Source organism: Coregonus clupeaformis, chromosome 7 (genome assembly GCF_020615455.1).
Source record: "Coregonus clupeaformis isolate EN_2021a chromosome 7, ASM2061545v1, whole genome shotgun sequence".
Classification (NCBI taxonomy): Eukaryota; Metazoa; Chordata; class Actinopteri; order Salmoniformes; family Salmonidae; genus Coregonus; species Coregonus clupeaformis.
The window spans coordinates 23,034,560-23,059,014 of NC_059198.1; the positions used below are offsets into that span (position 1 = coordinate 23,034,560).

The 24,455-nt window shown below is 46.0% G+C and overlaps 2 protein-coding genes across 3 annotated transcripts in view; both read right to left on the reverse strand.

The window, feature by feature from the left end:
• LOC121569250 overlaps window positions 1-18,889 on the reverse strand; it is a 32,343-nt gene extending 13,454 nt beyond the window's left edge. The window contains exons 1-6 of one of the 2 annotated variants that reach the window (XM_041880054.2): window positions 18,395-18,889; window positions 7,328-8,917; window positions 6,081-6,122; window positions 5,207-5,680; window positions 4,712-4,856; window positions 3,171-3,298 (exon numbers count right to left, since the gene is read on the reverse strand). In XM_041880054.2, the coding sequence (XP_041735988.2) occupies window positions 3,171-3,298; window positions 4,712-4,856; window positions 5,207-5,680; window positions 6,081-6,122; window positions 7,328-8,917; window positions 18,395-18,403 (2,388 nt within the window). In that variant the 5' untranslated portion in view covers window positions 18,404-18,889. Of the gene's footprint in view, window positions 1-3,170; window positions 3,302-4,711; window positions 4,857-5,206; window positions 5,681-6,080; window positions 6,123-7,327; window positions 8,918-18,394 lie in introns of both variants that reach the window. The other variant, XM_041880056.2, reaches the window with a different exon arrangement.
• Window positions 18,890-19,579: 690 nt separating this feature from the next.
• LOC121569248 (complement C1q and tumor necrosis factor-related protein 9A-like) lies at window positions 19,580-23,398 on the reverse strand. The gene is made up of 3 exons (XM_041880051.2): window positions 22,700-23,398; window positions 20,778-20,840; window positions 19,580-20,675 (listed from the first exon to the last, which is right to left on the reverse strand). The coding sequence occupies exons 1-3, from the start codon at window positions 22,884-22,886 to the stop codon at window positions 19,903-19,905; spliced, it is 1,023 nt and encodes a 340-aa protein (XP_041735985.1). The 5' UTR covers window positions 22,887-23,398; the 3' UTR covers window positions 19,580-19,902.
• Window positions 23,399-24,455: the final 1,057 nt, after the last annotated feature.

Here is a 24,455-nt window from a genome sequence, read left to right on the forward strand (position 1 = left end):
CATCATGTTGGAAAAGGTATTGTTCGTCACCAATCTGTTCTTGGATGGTTGGGAGAAGTTGCTATCGGAGGATGTGTTGGTGCCATTCTTTATTCATGGCTGTGTTCTTTGGCAAAATTGTGAGTGAGCCCACTCCCTTGGCTGAGAAGCAACCCCACACATGAATGGTCTCAGGATGCTTTACTGTTGGCATGACACAGGACTGATGGTAGCGCTCACCTTTTTTCAGATGCCCCAAACAATCGGAAAGGGGATTCATCAGAGCAAATGACTTTACCCCAGTCCTCAGCAGTCCAATCCCTGTACATTTTGCAGAATATCAGTCTGTCCCTGATGTTTTTCCTGGAGAGAAGTGGCTTCCTCGCTGCCCTTCTTGACACCAGGCCATCCTCCAAAAGTCTTCGCCTCACTGTGCGTGCAGATGCACTCACACCTGCCTGCTGCCATTCCTGAGCAAGCTCTGTACTGGTGGTGCCACGATCCCGCAGCTGAATCAACTTTAGGAGACGGTCCTGGCGCTTGCTGGACTTTCTTGGGCGCCCTGAAGCCTTCTTGACAACAATTAAACCTCTCTACTTGAAGTTCTTGATGATCAGATAAATGGTTGATTTAGGTGCAATCTTACTAGCAGCAATATCCTTGCCTGTGAAGCACTTTTTGTGCAAAGCAATGATGACGGCATGTGTTTCTTTGTAGGTAACCATGGTTAACAGAGGAAGAACAATGATTTCAAGCACCACCCTCCTTTTAAAGCTTCCAGTCTGTTATTCTAACTCAATCAGCATGACAGAGTGATCTCCAGCCTTGTCCTCGTCAACACTCTCACCTGTGTTAACGAGAGAATCACTGACATGATGTCAGCTGGTCCTTTTGTGGCAGGGCTGAAATGCAGTGGAAATGTTTTTTGGGGATTATGTTCATTTTCATGGCAAAGAGGGACTTTGAAAGTAATTGCAATTCATCTGATCACTCTTCATAACATTCTGGAGTATATGCAAATTGCCATCATGAAAAACCGAGGCAGCAGACTTTGTGAAAATTAATATTTGTTTCATTCTCAAAACTTTTGACCATGACTGTATGTGGCAGGGTCTACAGACAATCACGGATTACAAAGGGAAAACCAGCCACATCGCGGACACCGACGTCCTGCTCCCGGACAAGCTAAACACCTTCTTCACCCGCTTTGAGGATAACACAGTGTCACCGACGCGCCATGTTCAACAGGGTCATGGACTTCCTGACGGGCTGCCCCCAGGTGGTGAAGGTAGGAAACAACACCTCCACTTCGCTGATCCTCAACACAGGGGCTCCACAAGGGTGCGTGCTCAGCCCCCTCCTGTACTCCCTGTTCACCCATGACTGTGTGGCCAAGCACGCCTCCAACTCAATCATCAAGTTTGCAGACGACACAACAGTAGTAGGCTTGATTACCAACAATGACGAGACCGCCTACAGGGAGGAGGTGAGGGCTCTGGGAGTGTGGTGCCAGGAAAATAACCTCTCACTCAACATCAACAAAACAAAGGAGATGATCGTGGACTTCAGGAAACAGCAGAGGGTGTACCCCCCTATCCACATCGACGGGACCGCAGTGGAGAAGGTGGAAAGCTTCAAGTTTCTTGGCATACACATCACCGACAAACTGAAATGGTCCACCCACGCAGACAGTGTGGTGAAGAAGGCGCAACAGAGCCTCTTCAACTTCAGGAGGCTGAAGAAAATCGTCTTAGCACCTAAAACCCTCACAAACTTTTACAGATGCACAATTGAGAGCATCCTGCCGGGCTGTATCACCGCCTGGTACGGCAACTGCACCGCCCGCAACCGCAGGGCTCTCCAGAGGGTTCTGCAGTCTGCCCAACACATCACCTGTGGCACACTGCCTGCCCTCCAGGACACCTACAGCACCCGATGTCACAGGAAGGCCAAAAATATCAGACGAGGTCAGTACAGGTGCATCAAAGCTGGGACAGAGAGACTGAAAAACATATTCTATTTCAAGGCCATGAGACTGTTAAAAAGCCATCACTAGCCGGCTACCAGCAGGTCACTCAACCCTGCACCTTAGAGGCTGCTGCCCTGTATACAGACATGGAATCACTGGCCTCTTTAATAATGGAACACTAGTCACTTTAATAATGTTTACATACTGCTTTACTCATCTCATATGTATATACTGTATTCTATTCTACTGTATTTTAGTCAATGCCACTCCGACATTGCTTGTCCTAATAGTTATATATTTCTTAATTCCATTCTTTTAGATTTGTGTATTGTTGTGAATTTTACATTTACATTTTAGTCATTTAGCAGACGCTCTTATCCAGAGCGACTTACAGGAGCAATTTAGGGTTAAGTGCCTTGCTCAAGGGCACATCGACAGATTTTTCACCTAGTCGGCTCGGGGATTAGAACCAGCGACCTTTTGGTTACTGGCACAACGCTCTTAACCTCTAAGCTACCTGCCGTTAGATACTACTGCACTGTTGGAGCTAGGAACACAAGCATTTCGTTAAAACTGCAATAACATCTGCTAAACATGTGTATGTTACCAATAAAATGTGATTTGTATTTTGAGACAGGCTTGAATAAGCTAAGTAGCCAATAGGCAGCATCATTTGTCTGATTCTCTGTAATAATGGTATGGGAATAATAATGTATTTTATTTTGTAAAGTGGTTTCTTGCATCAAACAACACAACATTTTCAGTCACCTCCTTATCTGAAGGTTAATGTCAAGCCCTGCATGTTTTGTTTTTTCAAAAGTCTCATGGAATGTACGCCTACATTGAACACCACACATTGGCTGCTACTGTAGGCTGAATGATAGAACAGCTATTTCCATGTTAAAATGTTATGGGATGCATTTTCTCCATTGTTTTTGATGATAGGCCACTCTGTTAGGCCTACATTATGATAAAATAGCCACAGCAGCCTACTTGGCCACTGTTATAACAGTAACTTAAAGCGGGTACAGCCTCAGTGTTCACAGTAAACGCACGCTGAAAGTTGCACTGAATTTTCCCAGCATTCAAGTTTGCGCTCAGCAGACCTTTTTTTGAGGGAACATTGGTTCCATCTGTTGCCAGGAACGGTTGCAGAACATTGGCGATGCTGAACAAATCCTGCAGGTTAACACACAGGCAGGCAGGTAGATAAAAAGCTCACCTGGCTGAGAGCAGACAGCCCCACCCCAGGCTGCAGGTACGTTGTGACATCACTGAGCTCATCGAAGCTCCCCTCCTCCTCACTCACACTGTCACCATTCACCGCTGCACAACACTCTGAGCCTCCGTCTGCTGTGGGGAGGAGAGAGTTAGTACAGTTACACACATCAGACATGCTCTCACACACACACACACACAAACACACACACATAACAGCACTCTCTACACCAGGGATCATCAACTAGATTCAGCCGTGGGCCGATTTTTTCTTGAGAGGATGGTCGGGGGGCCGCGACATGATTACAAATAATTTGTAGAAGGCAAATTGACCGCAAGTAGCCCAAACAGATATAATGTTTGACTAAAACATAATCATTTCAAACATTGCTTACATTTGTATTCGATCACGTTTCACTCTATTATGCGTGGGAATACTTGGGAACAGATTTCTTAAATTGAAATCACTTGGAGCTGATTTCCTGCTGTTTTAGTCTTTTATGTCCAACAATGAAAACAAAATGAAAAACTTGGGGGGACAAATAAAACCACCCGCGGGCCGCCAGTTGGGGAACCCTGCTCTACACATTACACTCTGGAAAGATGGTAAACACACTTTCATTTCACACAGTAACTTTCAAAGCTCTCCTCTGCTTTGCTCTTCTTTTACAGATAATCTACCCCACTCTGCCTCTCATTCTCACACAGACCTGCTCTCTCCATCTTTATTCCTCCCTCTCACACACAGACCTGCTCTCTCCATCTTTATTCCTCTCATTCTCACACACAGACCTGCTCTCTCCATCTTTATTCCTCCCTTTCACACACAGACCTGCTCTCTCCATCTTTATTCCTCCCTTTCACACACAGACCTGCTCTCTCCATCTTTATTCCTCCCTTTCACACACAGACCTGCTCTCTCCATCTTTATTCCTCCCTCTCACACACAGACCTGCTCTCTCCATCTTTATTCCTCCCTTTCACACACAGACCTGCTCTCTCCATCTTTATTCCTCCCTTTCACACACAGACCTGCTCTCTCCATCTTTATTCCTCCCTTTCACACACAGACCTGCTCTCTCCATCTTTATTCCTCCCTTTCACACACAGACCTGCTCTCTCCATCTTTATTCCTCATTCTCACACACAGACCTGCTCTCTCCATCTTTATTCCTCCCTCTCACACACAGACCTGCTCTCTCCATCTTTATTCCTCATTCTCACACACAGACCTGCTCTCTCCATCTTTATTCCTCATTCTCACACACAGACCTGCTCTCTCCATCTTTATTCCTCATTCTCACACACAGACCTGCTCTCTCCATCTTTATTCCTCCCTCTCACACACAGACCTGCTCTCTCCATCTTTATTCCTCATTCTCACACACAGACCTGCTCTCTCCATCTTTATTCCTCCCTTTCACACACAAACATGCTCTCTCCATCTTTATTCCTCCCTTTCACACACAAACATGCTCTCGCCATCTTTATTCCTCCCTTTCACACACACTCCCTCCTCCCTTTCACACACACTCCCTCCTGTACCACTGAGGACTCTGTGTAGTTTGCGTCGTCCGAGGCGGTCCAGTCCGATGGGGGTGCTCTGGGAGAAGGTGGAGGGGCGAAACCTGGCCGACACCGCCCTGTAGGAGGGCACCTGGTGGGACGGGACAGGGGGGCGTGAGAGGGGCTAGAGAGACATGGAGAGGACAGTGTTAGGGGCCTTTGGGAACGTCCAGGGGTTTTGCACGTCAATCACAAACAGGACATTATTTGACATATTGGGCATTTCCTCTGGAATATAACAGGTGTTACAAATATCTCTGTTATTTTATTTTACTTCTGCTCTTTTTTTCTCAACACTTTTTTGTTGTTTTATTTTACTTTTTTATAAAAAATAAATGCACTGTTGGTTAAGGGCTGTAAGTAAGCATTTCACTGTAATGTCTACACCTGTTGTATTCGGCGCATGTGGCCAATAACATTTTATTTTATTTTATCTCAGTATATCTAGCCATTGTTTAACAGTGAGGTGCTTACAGAGGGCAGGCGGTCCTCTCTCTCCTCAGGTCCAGCTGAAGAGTACAGATCCACTCCTCCAATCACAGACATGGGCCGTCTCCTCCGGCACTGGAGATCTCCATTCATATTGTAATTCTCTGGGCTGTCTCTGTCCTGCGAGCCTCCATTACTTTTGAAGTCCTGACAGGGAGTTCCATTTGTAGTCCTCTCCTCAGGATGTAGCTCCACCTCCTCCTCGGGGATGGCGTACTTCCTGGCAACCAGCTGAGCGTAGTCAGAGATTGGCCGAGGCCTCGATCGGCCCGCCCTCCGCCTGGGGGTGACGGACGTGGATGTTTCCGTTGCGCCTGTTGCCGTGGATGATGTAGGTGACATGGGTGATGTGGGAGAGTCTAGGGAACATGTTTGGGTGAGAGGGGTACCGGTGGCTGAAGGAGAGGGCTTCTCTTCACCCTTTAATAGTGCCTCTCTGCCCTGTTCGTCTGACGTGCCCTGAGGGTAAGAGAAAAGGTGAAAGGTCAATGAGATGTCCCACAATGCCTGCTCCTAACATTTAACACATCCTCAGGAAAGAACGTCTGTTAATCAAAAACTGAGCATGTTGTTTAACTGACGTGTCAAATGTGGAAGGTCAGTACTAATGTCACTAATATGGAATATTTATTTATTTTCCCATATCATATCACATCACCTCAAGAAATGTAAAAAGTCTTATCAAATTGTATGTGTAAATACAAGGAGGAGCGACAGAAGAGAACACATTTCTGCCCATTCGAAAGGATGTGGTTTGTCTGTAACTGACCAGAGAGCTTACTACTATACTGTGTACTGAACTGGTTCAGTTTGTTTGTCATTGGTATTGGTTTGTCAGAAGAGAGAGATGTTCTCTTACCTCCTGCTCCTCCTGATCTTGGGCTGGTCTGGTCCATATGCACTGGAAAGGTACACAGTGGATCAGCACCATGGTCAAACAACACACTCACAGGCCTCTGTCCCGAGGCCTGGGTCTCCCTCTCCTTTAGTCCTCTACTACACGTTCCCCTGCCTGCTTCTCTCTCTTCAAGCAATGAAAATCAGCTCCTTTCTCTCCATCTTATCAACTCAAATCTGCCATCATGGTCCTCAATCAAATAAACCACTCTTCTGATCAATCTTCAGTCCTCTAACAACCCAGACAGTGTATTATTCCTGGTTGTGTCGGTAGCATTTTCCTAGATCTCTCTCTGTAAACTCTCCAAGGCCCAGCGTGACTAGTGGACTTTGTCCCTGTGGCCTGCCTGCCTGCCTGTCGTTGAGGGCAGAGTGGGGAAGGGAGGGCTTGGGAGAAGGAGGGGAGAGGACAGCATTGCTCTTACTGATAACCAGCCAGCCAGCCATAGCACACTGGAACGGGAGCCCTGCTTGCTTACGCAACCAATCCCACCACCAATCATAAACAATACCTAATGATTAACTGTGCCTGTTCTGCTCCTTCAGAGTGGATGGCCTCTACAGCTGGCCTACACGTGACGCTGCTGGGAGTCACGCAATCACAGTGTGGACAAATACACTAGACCGACGCTTATAACACACAGAGAAAGTGACAGTAGATGTGACACGGGGCTGGGGCCAATCAGCTAGGCTGTAGAGCCTGATTGACAACTGACTTGACCAATCATGTTGGACAGGAACTTTGGACTAGGCTGGGGCATGCAAGCTTTGGATTCTTTGGTAAGCTAGAGACACGCGCCTCCACTCACTTATCTAAATGACTTTAAGAGACCAATGAAAGATCCCTTCATAAACCACCAGATACCTCCACTGCTACGTTCCATTTCATAAGACAAAGGTCACTGCCAGAAGATCAAATTATTAGGATAAAGGCCTTACAACGGATCATTCGGCTCCAATTGATAAGGATGAGACTGTCTGCCTTCACCCCCATGACGACTTTTCACTATCTAAAACCTACTCCCCAAATTACCCAATATCCTTCCCTTTGAGCCCGCTGATCAATAGGAATATGTGATAAAATGATGGTGTCACTACCAGCATGTCGCTTTCACCTGATGCCTTTCAGATCAGTAGTCCAACCATTCCAAAGCACTACAGTAGGACTGAGCCAGTGTAGCAGATTGGAGCATCAAAGTATTCTCTTACCTGCTTTGGTTCCGTCTTGACCTCTGCGTTGACCTCCGGCTTGTGTTTGCTGTGGCTCTCATAGGGCTCCCCCTGGGGGAGTGGAGCGGAGTCACACTGTGCTCTCCACTCGTCTCCCCGTCCCTCCTGAGACCTGCCCCCCTCACACAGGCTGCTCCTCAGGGGAGATGAGGTTGTAGCGAGAGGTTCACTATAGGTTGGGAAACTGACATGGTCTGGTCCTTCCTGGGGGTGGACGGTTGGCGTGTGTTCCAGTGATACCGGAGTGACGTTCCTGGTCCTGGCGGGCGAGGGCCGCCGTTGACGGTCGCTGGCGGGAAGGCAGGGCGTGCGGCGGGAGTAGTCGTCGTGGAGACGGCTGAGGGGGGACAGGGGAGTCACGGGGGAGCCTGAGGAAGTGACGGGGGACGGGTTAGGCCTGCGTCTCACGGTCAGGTCAGTCATGCTGCCCACTAGCTTCAACATGTGGCCCTTGGCCCCTAGGGGACTCCTAAGGCGTCCAGGGCTCTGGCTGCGGTCCCTAAGGTCCACGGACGAGGCACTGGCTGATCTCTGTATGCTGGGGCCCCCATTGGCCCCTACAGAGCCATCGGTACCTGGTGAGTTTATCGGAGAGGGAGAGGGAGAAGGGGCTTTGCGTCTGAAAGGGGTCTTAAAGAGGTGTAGGTTGTCTGCGCTCTTGCTCAGTCTGCTCAGCACGTTGACATTCACACTCTCCTCCGAATGGAGGTTCACCTCTGACCCTGAACCGGAGCCAAAAACTGGCCTCTGATTGGTTGAAACCCCCTGTTCTGGAGCCTCCCCTCGTTCCCCGTTCTGGTTCTGCCCGGTGACCAGCAGTGAGATGCGCCCCGCCCCATACGCTCTCCGAATACTCCTAGAGAAGCGTGTGTTTCTCTGCAGTCCATCTTCCTCATCTACTACCTCCTCCTCCTCTTTTTCATTGTCAGAACCATAAGGGCTCATCCCAACCCCATTGGACACTCTATAGCCCTCCCCACACCTTAGTCTTAGGCTCTGATTGGTTGTGACCATTCCATTATCTCCACCATGGTTGGCTACTGAGATGTACTCTCCATCCGGATTGGCTGTCCCTCGGTTCTGGATGCCTTGGAGCACTGAGGAGCGCAGCTTCTTAAAGGAGCCCATGACGGCCAGCCCTGACAGACCTGGCAAAGCCTGCGGGCCCCCGGCACTGGATGGAGGGCCCTGGAAGGAGAGGGGCCTGGTAGGGCCCGGACTGTCCCCAGGAACGGTGAACTTCCTCTGGGTAGAGAAGAGCCTCATGATCCTGGAGGGGTAGGGCTTTATCTCAGGGTGGCTTATCACAGGGCTGGACCAGGCGGCCATGTTGAGCCCGTTCAGTCTACTCTCCTCACTGTGGGGGTCAGAGGTCACCGGCTGTACCTGGGCACCACACCCAGACAGCAGGGACGGGGGCGTCGCCCCCTCCACATTACCCTGGATAGGGTAAAGGTCGCCAGGGGGTCGGGGCCGGGCTAGAGGTTGAAGGTCAGGGTCGGCAGAGGAGCCATGGCGGCAAGAGAGGGAGTCATCGCTGGTGGACGGGGCTCCATCGCTCTGCCCCGCCTAAAGAGACAAGACATGTAACATCTTGTTTTATAACATATCATAACTTTATATTACACTTCTTACTACAGTGTCCTTGGTTGTTTTGAAAGGCACTTTGATTTCAATGTTTTATTACCATTCTAAAACACAGAGAACTTGTGCAAGTGAAAATAAGAGCGGTTTCTTTAGCCTATCCTTAAAGCACACTAGTACAACTCAGCCAGAGTTACCATTAACACTAGACTGCCCGTTACCATTAACACTAGACTGCCTTTACACTAGACTGCCCGCTACCATACACACAGCCCTGAAGGTGGCACACATGTGAGGTGTACACTGTCCACTCGAAAGGACTTTCAGGAAGTGATTTACACCAGAGGCAGCTACAGAGGCACATAAAAACACACTTCGAATTCAGAATGTAATTCAAAGAAACAAAAGCAAATAAACACTATGACTTCATGCTAAAAAGTAAAGTAGGCCTAATTATTTGTATATTACAAATGAATGGGTGCCACTGCCAGTGTAAGGTTTAGCCAATAACTACTATGCATTTATGACTGTGCAAATGTGTATGTTGCTGTGACGTATGAATAAAATGTATCTTGAGTGGAGTACGGTATTATTGCTGACTAAGTATAGTGACCTAAACCTTTGTGTATATGTGAGTGCAAGAAAAAATTGCTCTCCTTTGTCAATAGCATGTGTTTCTGAGCTTTGAGTGAAAGAATAAGAGAGCGAGAAAGAGGAAGACCGTGTCTGGGAGTCTCTCTCTCTGTGACAGCTATCCTATGTACACTGAACAAAAATGTAAACGCCACATGTAAAGTGTTGGTCCCATGTTTCATGATCCCAGACATTTTCCATACGCACAAAAAGCTTATTTCTCTCAGATTTTGTGCACAAATTTATTTACATCCCTGTTAGTGAGCATTTCTCCTTTGCCAAGATAATCTATCCACCTGACAGGCGTGGCATATTTAAGAAGCTAATTAAACAGCATGATCATTACACAGGTGCACCTTGTGCTGGGGACAATAAAAGGCCACTAAAATGTGCAGTTGTGTCACACAACACAATGCCACAGATGTCTCAAGTTGAGGGAGCGTGCAATTGGCATGCTGACTATAGGAATGTCCACCAGAGCTGCTGCCAGAGAATTCAATGTTCATTTCTCTACCGTAAGCCGCCTCCAACATCGTTTTAGAGAATTTGACAGTACGTCCAATCGGCCTCACAACCACAGACCACATGTAACCATGCCAGCCCAGGACCTCCACATCCGGTTTCTTCACCTGCGGGATTGTCTGAGACCAGCCTACCAGACAGCTGCTGAAACTGTTGGTTTGCACAACCAAATAATTTCTGCACAAACTGTCAGAAAAATGTCTCAGGGAAGCTCATCTGCGTGCTCGTCATCCTCACCAAGGTCTTGACCTGACTGCAGTTCGGCATCGTAACTGACTTCAGTGGGCTTTTTTAAAAGTATCTGTGACCAACAGATGCATATTTGTATTCCTAGTCATGTGGATTCCATAGATGAGGGCTTAATTAATATATTTCAGTTGACTGATTTCCTTATATGAACTGTAACTCAGTACAAATCGTAGAAATTGTTGCACGTTGCGTTTATACTTTTGTTCAGTGTATATTTCTCCTTGGCGGTGTGTATTTTCTATGGCCAAGGAGCAGTGGGCACCAGTGTGTGTGTGTGTGTGTGTGTGTGTGTAGGGCAGCGGTTAATGCAGGCCAGTCTTTGATGAGGGGCTTTGTGAGCATGACTAAGCAATGAGAATCACTAATCCATTGTGATTAATGCAACAAATTGCCCATGTTCTCCAGATTTGGCAGATGGAGAGAGGTGAGAGAGGGAAAGAGGGGGAGAGGGGGTGTGATCCCTGCCTCTCCATCTCTGAGTAGTTTCACACTGACCCAATTGACTTACAGTGGCTCCGCTATAGACCTTTTAATCAAATACAGATTTAAATGGCAAAATTTCAGGACATTCATACTACATGGAGAACCTAACTTGCCTATCATAGATTAGACTGCCTCTGTCTGGCCAGACCTGCTCAGAGCTTTTCCACTCCCTCTCTAGCTCCAGTGAGTGAGAGTTAGACTACGTGCTGTTAGCATTCTCTTCCACCATATGGATTATCTCAATGCTAAACCTTCTTCTCTGTTGACAGTTCACCAACCTCGCTCCATCACTAAACAGAAGAAAATCACCATCACCATTCCTACTCCACTCGTACTAGCCTTGCCACCACCCTTGAAGGCTTCTAGGTACTCCAGTAAAACAATGTTGGTGAATGAAAGAGACTACTCTAGCACTGAACAGGCACACCAAGGCAGTCCTCTATCCAATGTATTACCTCATAAACTGATCTTATCTTCCTAACCTACCACCCGCTCCACTCTGCCAACTCTACCTTGCACAATGCCCACTACCCCTATGCCTTGCGCCAACATTCACAACCCAGTTGGGACCTGCTACACTAGGCAGGATACACCACAGGGTTCTGTTTCAAAGGAGTTGGAGTTACTGCCTGCCAGTACCTCACATCTAGAGATCAACTAAATGAGTGTGTGTAGCTTTACCCTGGCCAGCACAATAAGCTGTGTAGAACAGTGGAACCTCCAGGGGTGCAACTTTCACTGGGGACGGGGGGGACATGTCCCTCCCACATTCTGAAATTGCCTTTTTGCTCTCACTACACCGTAAGTTAATGGGAATACAACTTTTAGATCGCGAAAACGATGTCAGATTTCAATACTGACTCAGGAGGATGTCTTCTCTCAAATGAGCCATTGATCATATTTTTGCAATATTCCTACCTCAAGAAATGTGTAATTTAACGGTTGGTCTATCACATTTTTCCTATTTGTCTGCCTCTTTAGTCCAGGGTGCATTGCATGGTGCAGTTGCCAGAGATATTATAGAAAGGAGATAGGAATCCAATGGATGAAGGAACGTACAACGTCCCACCCAGCAGACTGTCGACCTATCACGTTCATGTTGTCATGCTGCGTCACGCGGTTGCTAAGATAATCGTCACGTAATCCCTTCTCAAAGTCAGTGTATATGTCGAGAAACGTGCCTATTTTCCTCGAAAGTACGTAATGTCATGTTTCCAAAGCTATGCGATACTTCAGATAGCAAGTTCATTATCTCACATCTCGGAAAAGATTTGTAATGTTGTACTTCTTGTTGACGAAATTCGTGCTAATCTTGGGTTTTTGAGCTAGCGCCCAATAGACTCCCATTCACTCCTTGAAGGAGAGCGCTCCTTGACCCAGAATCGCCCAGAATGCACCATGCGGCCCATTGACGTAGCATGGGCAACGTTTCCCATCTCATCAAAAGTATATCTGCCGTTGTGAGCCAGCCAGCCCATAGAGAGAGCATTGCATTGTGGATTTTGTAGTTTACTTGAGCTGCAACAGATTTCCACAATGATTTCCCATGTTGATACCAACCTTATTATAACGCCAAAATGAAACATTTGTTCACAAAAAATATTGTTCTCACATATTAGTGTTATTTAACACTGCACATTAAAGGAATAAGTGGTTTTGAGTGGATTTTTCCTTCAAGTTATGCTTCAACAATATGGAAGCTGTATGAGAGTGCTTCTCTGGGGCTACTTTTCCAGTGGTGCTACTACAGGTCAGATCAGTGTTCCCGCATGGTTGCATGTGAAGTCTGGGAGCAAGCGGTGCTCTGGCTCTCAGGCCCAGAGTTAATTAAGAGCTCAGAGAGAGGAGAGCAGAGGAGCCCCCCCACACGGCTGCCAGCTGGAGCTAGCCTCTGATTAGACTCCCAGAGAGAGGAGGACTGGGGCTACACACACACACAAATACACTAAGACGGCCCTCAATATATTGAAAAACATACACACATACTGTTGAAGACTGTGTAGACCTATACACACACACTGGGAAACCCTGCAGTAGGGGACAGGGAGGGAGGTGCACATTCTCTTGGTCATCAACTACCTTCTCTTTGGGTTGGTAAAGTCACAGACTTATGTAAGGGGTCATAAACCTGTAATCATTAGTAAACTCCAGCCCCCAATTCACCTACACAGAGCAGAGTCATGTCCTGCCCCGGGCCAGGCTCAGGCTAATTGGGCAGAAATATAAACGGAGAGTTAAACTAAATAGACGGCTAGACAGAGAATATTAAGGGAAAGGCACTTCTCTAGCAGTTCTCTCATTTGGTAGCTAAGCCATGGAACCCAGACAGAACCTCCCCAAAAGCATTAACACTGCCATGATTCTATGGTAAGCTGCTCAGCCTGCTCGTTTACAGGTTGTCTGTTGTTATCTGAGAGATCGAATCTAGCAAGCCAGGTTTAACAGTGTCCTGACCAGAGAGACAAACACGTTCAGGGTAAATAACTGTTAACACACTACAACTTATTGAAATTGTGAAAGAATGAGAGAATTGTTTATCCCGTTTGTCCCTTCCATGTTAGCCACTCTGATACGCATGTAGGAGACCTTCCATGTTAGCCACTCTGATACGCATGTAGGAGACCTTCCATGTTAGCCACTCTGATACGCATGTAGGAGACCTTCCATGTTAGCCACTCTGATACGCATGTAGGAGACCTTCCATGTTAGCCACTCTGATACGCATGTAGGAGACCTTCCATGTTAGCCACTCTGATACGCATGTAGGAGACCTTCCATGTTAGCCACTCTGATACGCATGTAGGAGACCTTCCATGTTAGCCACTCTGATACGCATGTAGGAGACCTTCCATGTTAGCCACTCTGAGACGCATGTAGGAGACCTTCCATGTTAGCCAGTCTGATACGCATGTAGGAGACCTTCCATGTTAGCCACTCTGATACGCATGTAGGAGACCTTCCATGTTAGCCACTCTGATACGCATGTAGGAGACCTTCCATGTTAGCCACTCTGATACGCATGTAGGAGACCTTCCATGTTAGCCACTCTGATACGCATGTAGGAGACCTTCCATGTTAGCCACTCTGATACGCATGTAGGAGACCTTCCATGTTAGCCACTCTGATACGCATGTAGGAGACCTTCCATGTTAGCCACTCTGATACGCATGTAGGAGACCTTCCATGTTAGCCACTCTGATACGCATGTAGGAGACCTTCCATGTTAGCCACTCTGATACGCATGTAGGAGACCTTCCATGTTAGCCACTCTGATACGCATGTAGGAGACCTTCCATGTTAGCCACTCTGATACGCATGTAGGAGACCTTCCATGTTAGCCACTCTGATACGCATGCAGGAGACCTTCCATGTTAGCCACTCTGATACGCATGTAGGAGACCTTCCATGTTAGCCAGTCTGATACGCATGTAGGAGACCTTCCATGTTAGCCACTCTGATACGCATGTAGGAGACCTTCCATGTTAGCCACTCTGATACGCATGCAGGAGACCTTCCATGTTAGCCACTCTGATACGCATGTAGGAGACCTTCCATGTTAGCCACTCTGATACGCATGTAGGAGACCTTCCATGTTAGCCACTCTGATACGCATGCAGGAGACCTTCCATGTTAGCCACTCTGATACGCATGTAGGAGACCTTCCATGTTAGCCACTCTGAGACGTACAGTTGAAGTTGGAAGTTTACATACACTTAGGTTGGAGTCATTACAACTAGTTTTTCACCCACTCCACAAATGTCTTGTTAACAAACTATAGTTTTGGCAAGTCGGTTAGGACATCTACTTTGTGCATGACACAAGTAATTTTTCCAACAATTGTTTACAGATTATTTCACTTATATAATTCACTGTATCACAATTCCAGTGGGTCAGAAGTTTACATACACTAAGTTGACTGTGCCTTTAAACAGCTTGGAAAATTCCAGAAAATTATGTCATGGCTTTAGAAGCTTCTGATAGGCTAATTGACATCATTTGAGTCAATTGGAGGTGTACCTGTGGATGTATTTCAAGGCCTACCTTCAAACTCAGTGCCTCTTTGCTTGATATCATGGAAAAATCAAAAGAAATCAGCCAAGACCTCAGATAAAGAATTGTAGACCTCCACAAGTCTGGTTCATCCTTGGGAGCAATTTCCGAACGCCTGAAGGTACCACGTTCATCTGTACAAACAATAGTACGCAAGTATAAACACCATGGGACCACGCAGCATGAAACAGACATAAGTGGACAGCACAAAGGGTGGTTCTGTGTGTGTGTGTGTGTGTGTGTGTGTGTGTGCGCGTGCGTGTAAAACTCACCAGTCTGTGGTCCAAAGAGAAGCTGAGTTTCTCTGAGGAAATGTTGAAGGAAACACGAATGGCTCCCATCACCAAGCCCCGTCCAGCATGTATCTGTGTGTATCTGTGTGTGTGTGTTCCTCTCCCAGGACTAATCAGATTAAGGGGCTTTACCAGTCTGTGCAGCACTGGTTTCATCTACGGCGCAGCCATTAAGACTACTAGTCAGCAACATACACTATGAGTTAGTCATACATTATAGTACTCTTAAGTCAGGGAAGCCTTACTAATAATAATAATAATATGCCATTTAGCAGACGCTTTTATCCAAAGCGACTTACAGTCATGCGTGCATAATTTTTTTTTTTGTGTATGGGTGGTCCCGGATATCGAACCCACTACCTTAGCGTTCCAAGCGCCGTGCTCTACCAGCTGAGCTACAGAGGACCTTAGGACCACTCTACAGCTGCTGAAATCCCACTCTATAGACTCCAGATTATTGGAATGGATAACGTGATTATTCCGCTATATTGGTGGATCCATGTAAAATCACATGGAATTTAGAACCATGTGTGTTACTAGGCTATATAAAGTTGAATACTAACTATTATCACTGGATGCCATCTATACAAGGAATCTGATGGAATCTCTAGTTCACACAGAGAGAGAGCCTGCACAGTGTCAATAGTAGATTGATCTACTATTAGGTAGGGAAAGAGGAAGACAGAAGAATGCACTTTCCTCCCATCACATAGTCTAGTCTTTGTAACTGTTACACTGTCTCTAACTCATCTAGCCTATGCAACGGAACCGAACCTCATCTACATTCTGAGAAAGTGATTTCCAGAGATTGGGACCTGGCAGCCTTGTCTGTGTGCTTGTTCACAAGAATTCATTCTAAACCTGGTGCTGTTCAGATTCACTCATCTCTGAAGACATGCCAGGATGTCCTATTTCCCAGTTGTTTGCCATTTCAGGTGGCTAGTCTGACTAGCTCAGGCCGAGTCCTGTGTGTGAACAAGCAGTGGCCTACTCCTAGACATTCAGGATGTTGCAGATAGAAGTGACCTGTATAGAGCAGCTGACACGATAGCCTATTCTCTGTAGCAAAGTAGAATGTATATTTTATCTACACAATATAGCCTAGTTCTGTCTGAATGTTCTGTAACATTACACCCTCCTAACTAGGCACCTGTTGCGTGTTGCCAGCTTGTTGAAGTCTCATATCTCACAATGGCCCAGTTCCTCTTCTTTTTGTCCAATGACAGAGGGAATACAGAGAGACCGCGCCCCCCTTTGATTGTGGGAAGCCAGGTATTGCGAAGAGTGTCACCCACTTTCTCCGTCTCATTCATTCACGCACCAGATATATGTCTGTGGTCTGTCAGAAAGCCCTTAATGGGAAACCCAACACCAACCACAGCTAACACAGGACAAAACACTACTATGAACACTAGGACTTGTAGGAATGCTAAACACACAAATATCTGACCTAACAAGACACTAGCATTCTACAGATGTGGGCTACATACAAATAGCCTGCAGTAAAACGGGTCTGGGACACTGCACATATAGTTAGTGGGGGGTGAAGTTACTAACCCTTGAGGGGCCCGGGCAACCTCTTTCCAGGATGAGACAGAACCAGTTATAGCTGGGTATCAAATCAATCCCACTGATTGACCTTTGACATAAGCTTCTCTGAGAACAAGGACATTTATATGAGGCAAAGTTCAAACATAAGCACTCCATGTAACTGCCACTCCTGTGACTGGAGTGGAATTACAACTGTGTGAAACAGAAACAGTCTCCTATACCAGTGTAAATACACTGAACAAAAATATAAACACAACATGTAAAGTGTTGGTCTCATGTTTCATGAGCTGAAAAAAAGATCCAAGAAAATGTCCATACGCACAAAAAGCTTATTTCTCTCAAATTGTGTGCACAAATTTGTTTACATCCCTGTTAGTGAGCATTTTATCCTTTGTCAAGATAATCCATCCACCTGACAGGTGTGGCATATCAAGAACACAATGCCACAGATGTCTCAAGTTTTGAGGGAGCGTGCAATTAGCATGCTGACTGTAGGAATGTTCATCAGAGCTGTTGCCAGAGTATTTCATGTTGATTTCTCTACCATAAGCCGCCTCCAATGTTGTTTTAGAGAATTTGGCAGGACGTCCAACCAGCCTCACAACCGCAGACCACGTGTAACCACGCCAGCCGAGGACCTCCACATCCAGCTTCTTCACCTGTGGGATCGTCAGGGGGGTGCTGAGGAGTATTTCTGTCTGTAATAAAGCCCTTTTGTGGGGAAAAACTCATTCTGATTGGCTGGGCCTGGCTCCCCAGTGGGTGGGCCTATGCCCTCCCAGGTCCACCCATGGCTGTGCCCCTGCCAAGTCATGTGACCCATAGATTAGGACCTAATTTATTTATTTCAATTGACTGGTTTCCTTATATGAACTGAAATTGTTGCATGTTGCCTATATATTATTGTTCAGTATATGTGGATACTTGAATACTGGAATGAAATAGCAAAGTTTGTGTGATATGTTCAGATATACTACTGAACAACAGAACATCTTGCTGACATTAAGTGTTTCCCCTGACACAGTATAGAACACTTGCCCGAATGTGCACCTGCACCTGGCGTTCCATCATCCATAGAGATAGAACTGTTCTGGTATTCCATCTCCCTGGTGTATGGGCGCGTGCTAGTTGGAATCCTACAAATATGTAATTCTCTGGAAAACAATCTACTACTCCTACAAATTCATACTAAAAAGTAAGTATAAGTATAACAGGGAATGTTTCAAAATGAAAAAGAGCTGGAGAATTAGATGGTAAAGGCGATTTTGTTCCTGTTCTTTCGCGTAAGCCAGCAAAACACCCCCGAGGAAAAAGTGCTTATTTATTTGTGTATTTAATTAACTTAGTTTCGGCATAAACCTCTTACTTCGTAGTTGACCGAGACCCCCACCCCTCAGCTCCCAAAGAATGGCATCCCCTACATCACTATAACAACCAGGGGAGTAATGCACTACAATAATCCCCCTCTTTTTCGTTAACGTTAAAGGAACAAACCAATGCTAGAACCCAAACAAATTTAATCAATATTGACTGTGAATGACACATTTGTATCGACAAAAAAAAAGTTTACCCGATCCACAAAAAAAAAGTTTACACGTTTGATATTAGCCATACATTTGTTTATGACGCAACACATTGATATTGCATTCATCTGCAAGTTGGTTACGTTTGCTTAACTTACCCTTCTCATTGTCGTTGATGTTGTCCTGTGCCACCGGTATTTCTCATCAACAGAGCAGTAGCTATTTTTGTTGATTAAATAGCCATAATCGATAAACGCTTTACAAAAAGGGTTAGCAAGCTACTTGGAGGTCCAAATGTCTTTTGGGTCCTGCAATCGATGATTACACACGAAAACATGTCGGAAGTTGCGGGCTACTGCTGGATAAACTGGCTTGCAACATCTCGTGACAAATGGCTGTGGCACCTTGCAACATCTAACAGTAGGCTAGTTAGCTGGCTAGCTAACCGATAAGTTCTAAAATATTTACAAAACTGAAAGCTGGCTTGGTAAAAGGTTGCGGGCGACAAAACATCCAGCGTTGGTTATGCAAGTGAATAAATGGGAAAAGAGGGAGTCAATAACTAAAAAAGTTGTTCAAGCAACCTCAGAAATCCGTTGGTACTCATACTCAAGTGTGTGAGGTTGCTCGATTCTTTGCAGCTCGAGCTGTCGTTTCTGTGGGCAGCATCAGTACACTTGTTGGGGGTGGAGTTTGCGTTCGACCTTCACGGTTTCCACTAGTTACCACAGCCACGAAGTCAGAATAGGCTATATCCTACAAATTAATTAAAACAAAAATGAGCTTTTTGGTCTTCATTTAAGGTTAGGGTTAGGCATAAGGTTAGCAGTGTGGTTAGGATTAAATGTTTAAAATCACATTCATCACAATAATCACATCAAGACGAGAAATTGTAGAAATAGTTGGGGTTTATGACTTTGTGGTTGTGGTAACTAGTGACGACCCCACATTCACTCAAACTATGTTTTGCTAAAAAAAATGTGCGGTCTGACGGAAAGAGGACCACACCGCCAAAAGCCAATCACAGTTAACCAAAACGTGACCACGGCAGTGAAGCACGCCCATAGTAGGTTGCGCTTCATTGAAAAAAAACAGCCGTGGATTAATAAATGCGAGCTTCTTCTCTGACGTCATTTCTGGAACTGACATTTGGCATGCCTTTGAAAAAGTACAGGACCTTCCAGTTGTTTGTGGCATTGCAAAGCTCAGCCTGTTTCCTCATGCCTAAGTGTTTTCTATTCATGCCCGCACCCAGAAATTCATATCACATTACACCAGCTGATATATTCTTCAGAATTTTGTAGCCTACTACTTTGTACATAGGAGTAAATTAAAACACAGTGAACTGTTTACAGTGTATTGAAATCACACAAGATACAAGAACACTTACAGGCACAGTAAATATGTCATAGTTTGGTGAGTTATCAGAGGAGAGATGATCTTAAATGATAGGTGAAATCAGTTGTAGCATCAAAATATTACACAAAATTGTTGTTTCGTTTATATTTGTATTTGATAACAAACCATTTAAACAATGCTTTTGTCATTGCCTAGAATTACTGTACACAATAGACTATTAAAGTCATATTAAAGTAATATGTAACAGTTGGTAATAAGGTATTGTAACTTTCCCACATTACTTCACTGAGCCATGTGGACCTAACCCCTAATCTGCACCGAAGAGAAGGAACCCAGAGAAGGTTGTATCATCATCTTCATCAGCAAACAGCCCGTTGAAGAGCTCTCCTCCAGCCACCTGCAGCCACACCTTGTCCCCTTTCTCCAGATGCAGCACAGCTCCGCCTGCCGCCTGGTCCTCACTGCTCTGGTAGTTATCCATGGTGTGGATCACCTTCACTCCGTTCCTCACTAATGCTACTTTAACATTACGGGAGAACACAGTGATGTGGTAGGTGAAGTAGTAGGCCCCAGTCACAGCGCAGGTGAACCGTCCGGTCTGTGGGTCATAATGGTCCTGTCGGTTGTAGATCACCTTGTCGAACCTGATCGGTGCATTAGCCGGTGGGAGTTTGGTGTGTTCAGTTAAACCCACTGAGAACGCGCTTTTTGGGATGAAGAATGTGTCCCCCTTCTCTCCCTTCTCCCCTGTCTCGCCCAGATTCCCTCGCTCTCCACGGTAACCAATGTTGCCTTTGAACCCTGGGGGGCCGAGGTTCCCCTTCGGTCCTGGTCGGCCTGGGGGTCCCAAGGGCCCCTGGATGCCTCGGTCTCCCTGGAGCCCGATCTCCCCCTTCTGCCCTTCAGGTCCCAGAGGCCCCAAATCCCCTTTTGGCCCCTGGGTTCCCGGTAACCCGAGCTCCCCTTTCTGGCCCTTGAGGCCCATGGGCCCTGAGACTCCTTGGGGCCCCATCTTCCCTGGTGGCCCCTTCTCTCCATTCTCACCCCGTCTGCCCTTAATTCCTGCCAGGCCAGCTGTACCTGCAGATGCAAGGAGAAAGGAATTATGTTTATATTGCTTGTCAGAGAAAGCCAGTAGTGATAACTGTACAAAGTATTTTTCATTATAAAATGCAGTCTTACCCAGATCCCCTTTGTTTCCTATGGGGCCACTCTGTCCTGTTGGTCCAGTGACACCGATTTCACCTTTAATGAATAAAATGACCAAGAACTTTCAAGAACTCATCAGCATGGGAACAGAAAGGCTGGTTTCTATTGAGACCTTGCTATTTTTTTTATTTTTATTTTTATTTCACCTTTATTTAACCAGGTAAACCAGTTGAGAACAAGTTCTCATTTACAACTGCGACCTGGCCAAGATAAAGCAAAGCAGTGCGATAAAAACAACAACACAGAGTTACATATGGGGTAAAACAAAACAAAGTCAAAAATACAACAGAAATAAATATATATACAGTGTATATGTAAGTTATGGAGGTAAGGCAATAAATAGGCTATAGTGCAAAATAATTACAATTAGTATTAACACTGGAATGATAGATGTGCAAGAGATGATGTGCAAATAGAGATACTGGGGTACAAATGAGCAAAATAATTAACAATATAGGGATGAGGTAGTTGGGCGGGCTAATTTCAGATGGGCTGTGTACAGGTGCAGTGATCGGTAAGGTGCTCTGACAACTGATGCTTAAAGTTAGTGAGGGAGATAAGTGTCTCCAGCTTCAGAGATTTTTGCAATTTGTTCCAGTCATTGGCAGCAGAGAACTGGAAGGAATGGCGGCCAAAGGAGGTGTTGGCTTTGGGGATGACCAGTGAGATATACCTGCTGGAGCGCATACTACGGGTGGGTGTTGCTATGGTGACCAATGAGCTAAGATAAGGCGGGGATTTGCCTAGCAGTGATTTATAGATGGCCTGGAGCCAGTGGGTTTGGCGACGAATATGTAGTGAGGACGAGCCAACAAGAGCGTACAGGTCACAGTGGTGGGTAGTGTATGGGGCTTTGGAGACAAAACGGATGGCACTGTGATAGACTACATCCAATTTGCTGAGTAGAGTGTTGGAGGCTATTTTGTAAATGACATCGCCGAAGTCAAGGATCGGTAGGATAGTCAGTTTTAAGAGGGCATGTTTGGCAGCATGAGTGAAGGAGGCTTTGTTGCGAAATAGGAAACCGATTCTAGATTTAACTTTGGATTGGAGATTCTTAATGTGAGTCTGGAAGGAGAGTTTACAGTCTAACCAGACACCTAGATATTTGTAGTTGTCCACATACTCTAGGTCAGACCCGTCGAGAGTAGTGATTCTAGTCGGGTGGGCGGGTGCAAGCAGCGTTCGGTTGAAGAGCATGCATTTAGTTTTACTAGTGTTTAAGAGCAGTTGGAGGCTACTGAAGGAGTGTTGTATGGCATTGAAGCTCGTTTGGAGGTTTGTTAACACAGTGTCCAATGAAGGGCCAGATGTATACAAAATGGTGTCGTCTGCGTAGAGGTGGATCTGAGAGTCACCAGCAGCAAGAGCGACGTCATTGATATACACAGAGAAAAGAGTCGGCCCAAGAATTGAACCCTGTGGCACCCCCATAGAGACTGCCATAGGTCCAGACAACAGGCCCTCCGATTTGACACATTGAACTCTATCAGAGAAGTAGTTGGTGAACCAGGCGAGGCAGTCATTTGAGAAACCAAGGCTATTTAGTCTGCCAATAAGAATGCGGTGGTTGACAGAGTCGAAAGCCTTGGCCAGGTCAATGAAAACGGCTGCACAGTACTGTCTATTATCGATCGCGGTTATAATATCGTTTAGGACCTTGAGCGTGGCTGAAGTGCACCCATGACCAGCTCGGAAACCGGATTGCATAGCGGAGAAGGTACGGTGGGATTCGAAATGGTCGGTGATCTGTTTGTTAACTTGGCTTTCAAAAACGTTTGAAAGGCAGGGCAGGATGGATATGGGTCTGTAACAGTTTGGATCTAGAGTGTCAGCCCCTTTGAAGAGGGGGATGACCGCGGCAAAACACTGAGGAGGTTGTGCCTTAGTCTTACCTCGGTCTCCCTTGTCACCTCTGAACCCGTCTCGTCCATCTCGGCCTGGCATTCCATTGTGGCCTGGGTCTCCTGGTATTCCTGGATGTCCACAAACACATCCGTTCTTCTTGGGTTCTTCCTGAACTACGCATCTCACAGCCAGCAGGAGGAGCAAGAGAGAGACGCTGAGTTTGACCCACACCATTGTCCCTCAAGGGCCAACGCTTCACAGCAGTCCAATTGAGTATTCTCAGCACTTGATGCACAATACAGAAGAGGGTAATCCAGCTCAACACATGAAGTCCAATACACACTCACACACATATATATTCAGACACATGCATACAAACTGAGCGCAGGAGAATGAACACAGCTGAATGTTTGTAGAGCCAAGACACCGAAAAAGGCCACACAAACCTTACTAAGGACTTGAAAGCTGGTGACATCACCATGCCAACTGCCAAGCCAGGCATCCCATTGGTTCGACAAGGATAACGGCTATTTTAGGTTACTTATTCTGTCTATCCAGCCCTCTCCGTTCCACATCACCTGTCCCCTTCTAGAATATTCCCCATTCTCTGGCAGGGTAATGATCAGCTTGGACTGTGCTGAGCTTACAGTATATGTTACCATAGGGATGGTAGCAAGGCAACAAAATGGTGGTGTTTTGTGTTACTTCCCTGTAGTAGTACAGTGCCTTGCAAATGTATTCATCCCCCTTGGCGTTTTTCCTATTTTGTTGCATTACAACCTGTAATTTAAATGGATTTTTATGTGGATTTCATGTAATGGATATACACAAAATAGTCCAAATTGGTGAAGTGAAATGAAAAAAATAACTTGTTTCAAAACATTCTACAAAATAAATAACGGAAAAGTGGTGCCTGCATATGTATTCACCCCCTTTTCTATGAAACCCCTAAATAAGATCTGGTGCAACCAATTACCTTCAGAAGTCGCATAATTAGTTAAATAAAGTCCAACTGTGTGCAATCTAAGTGTCACATGATCTCAGTATATATACACCTGTTCTGAAAGGCCCCAGTGTCTGCAACACCACTAAGCAAGGGGCACCACCAAGAAAGCGGCACCATGAAGACCAAGGAGCTCTCCAAGCAGGTCAGGGACAAAGTTGTGGAGAAGTACAGATCAGGGTTGGGTTATAAAAAAATATCTGAAACTTTGAACATCCCACAGAGCACCATTAAATCCATTATTTAAAAAATTGAAAGAATATGGCACCACAACAAACCTGCCAAGAGAGGGCCGCCCACCAAAAGTCACGGACCAGGCAAGGAGGGCATTAATCAGAGAGGCAACAAAGAGACCAAAGATAACCCTGAAGGAGCTGCAAAGCTCCACAGCGGAGATTGGAGTATCTGTCCATAGGACCACTTTAAGCCGTACACTCCACAGAGCTGGGCTTTACGGAAGAGTGGCCAGAAAAAAGCCATTGCTTAAAGAAAAAAATAAGGCATGTGGGAGACTCCCCAAACATATGGAAGAAGGTACTCTGGTCAGATGAGACTAAAATTGAGCTATTTGGCCATCAAGGAAAATGCTATGTCTGGCGCAAACCCATCACCTCTCATCACCCCGAGAACACCATCCCCACAGTGAAGCGTGGTGGTGGCAGCATCATGCTGTTGGGATGTTTTTCATTGGCAGGGACTGGGAAACTGGTCAGAATTGAAGGAATGATGGATGGCGCTAAATACAGGGAAATTCTTGAGGGAAACCTGTTTCAGTCTTCCAGAGATTTGAGACTGGGACG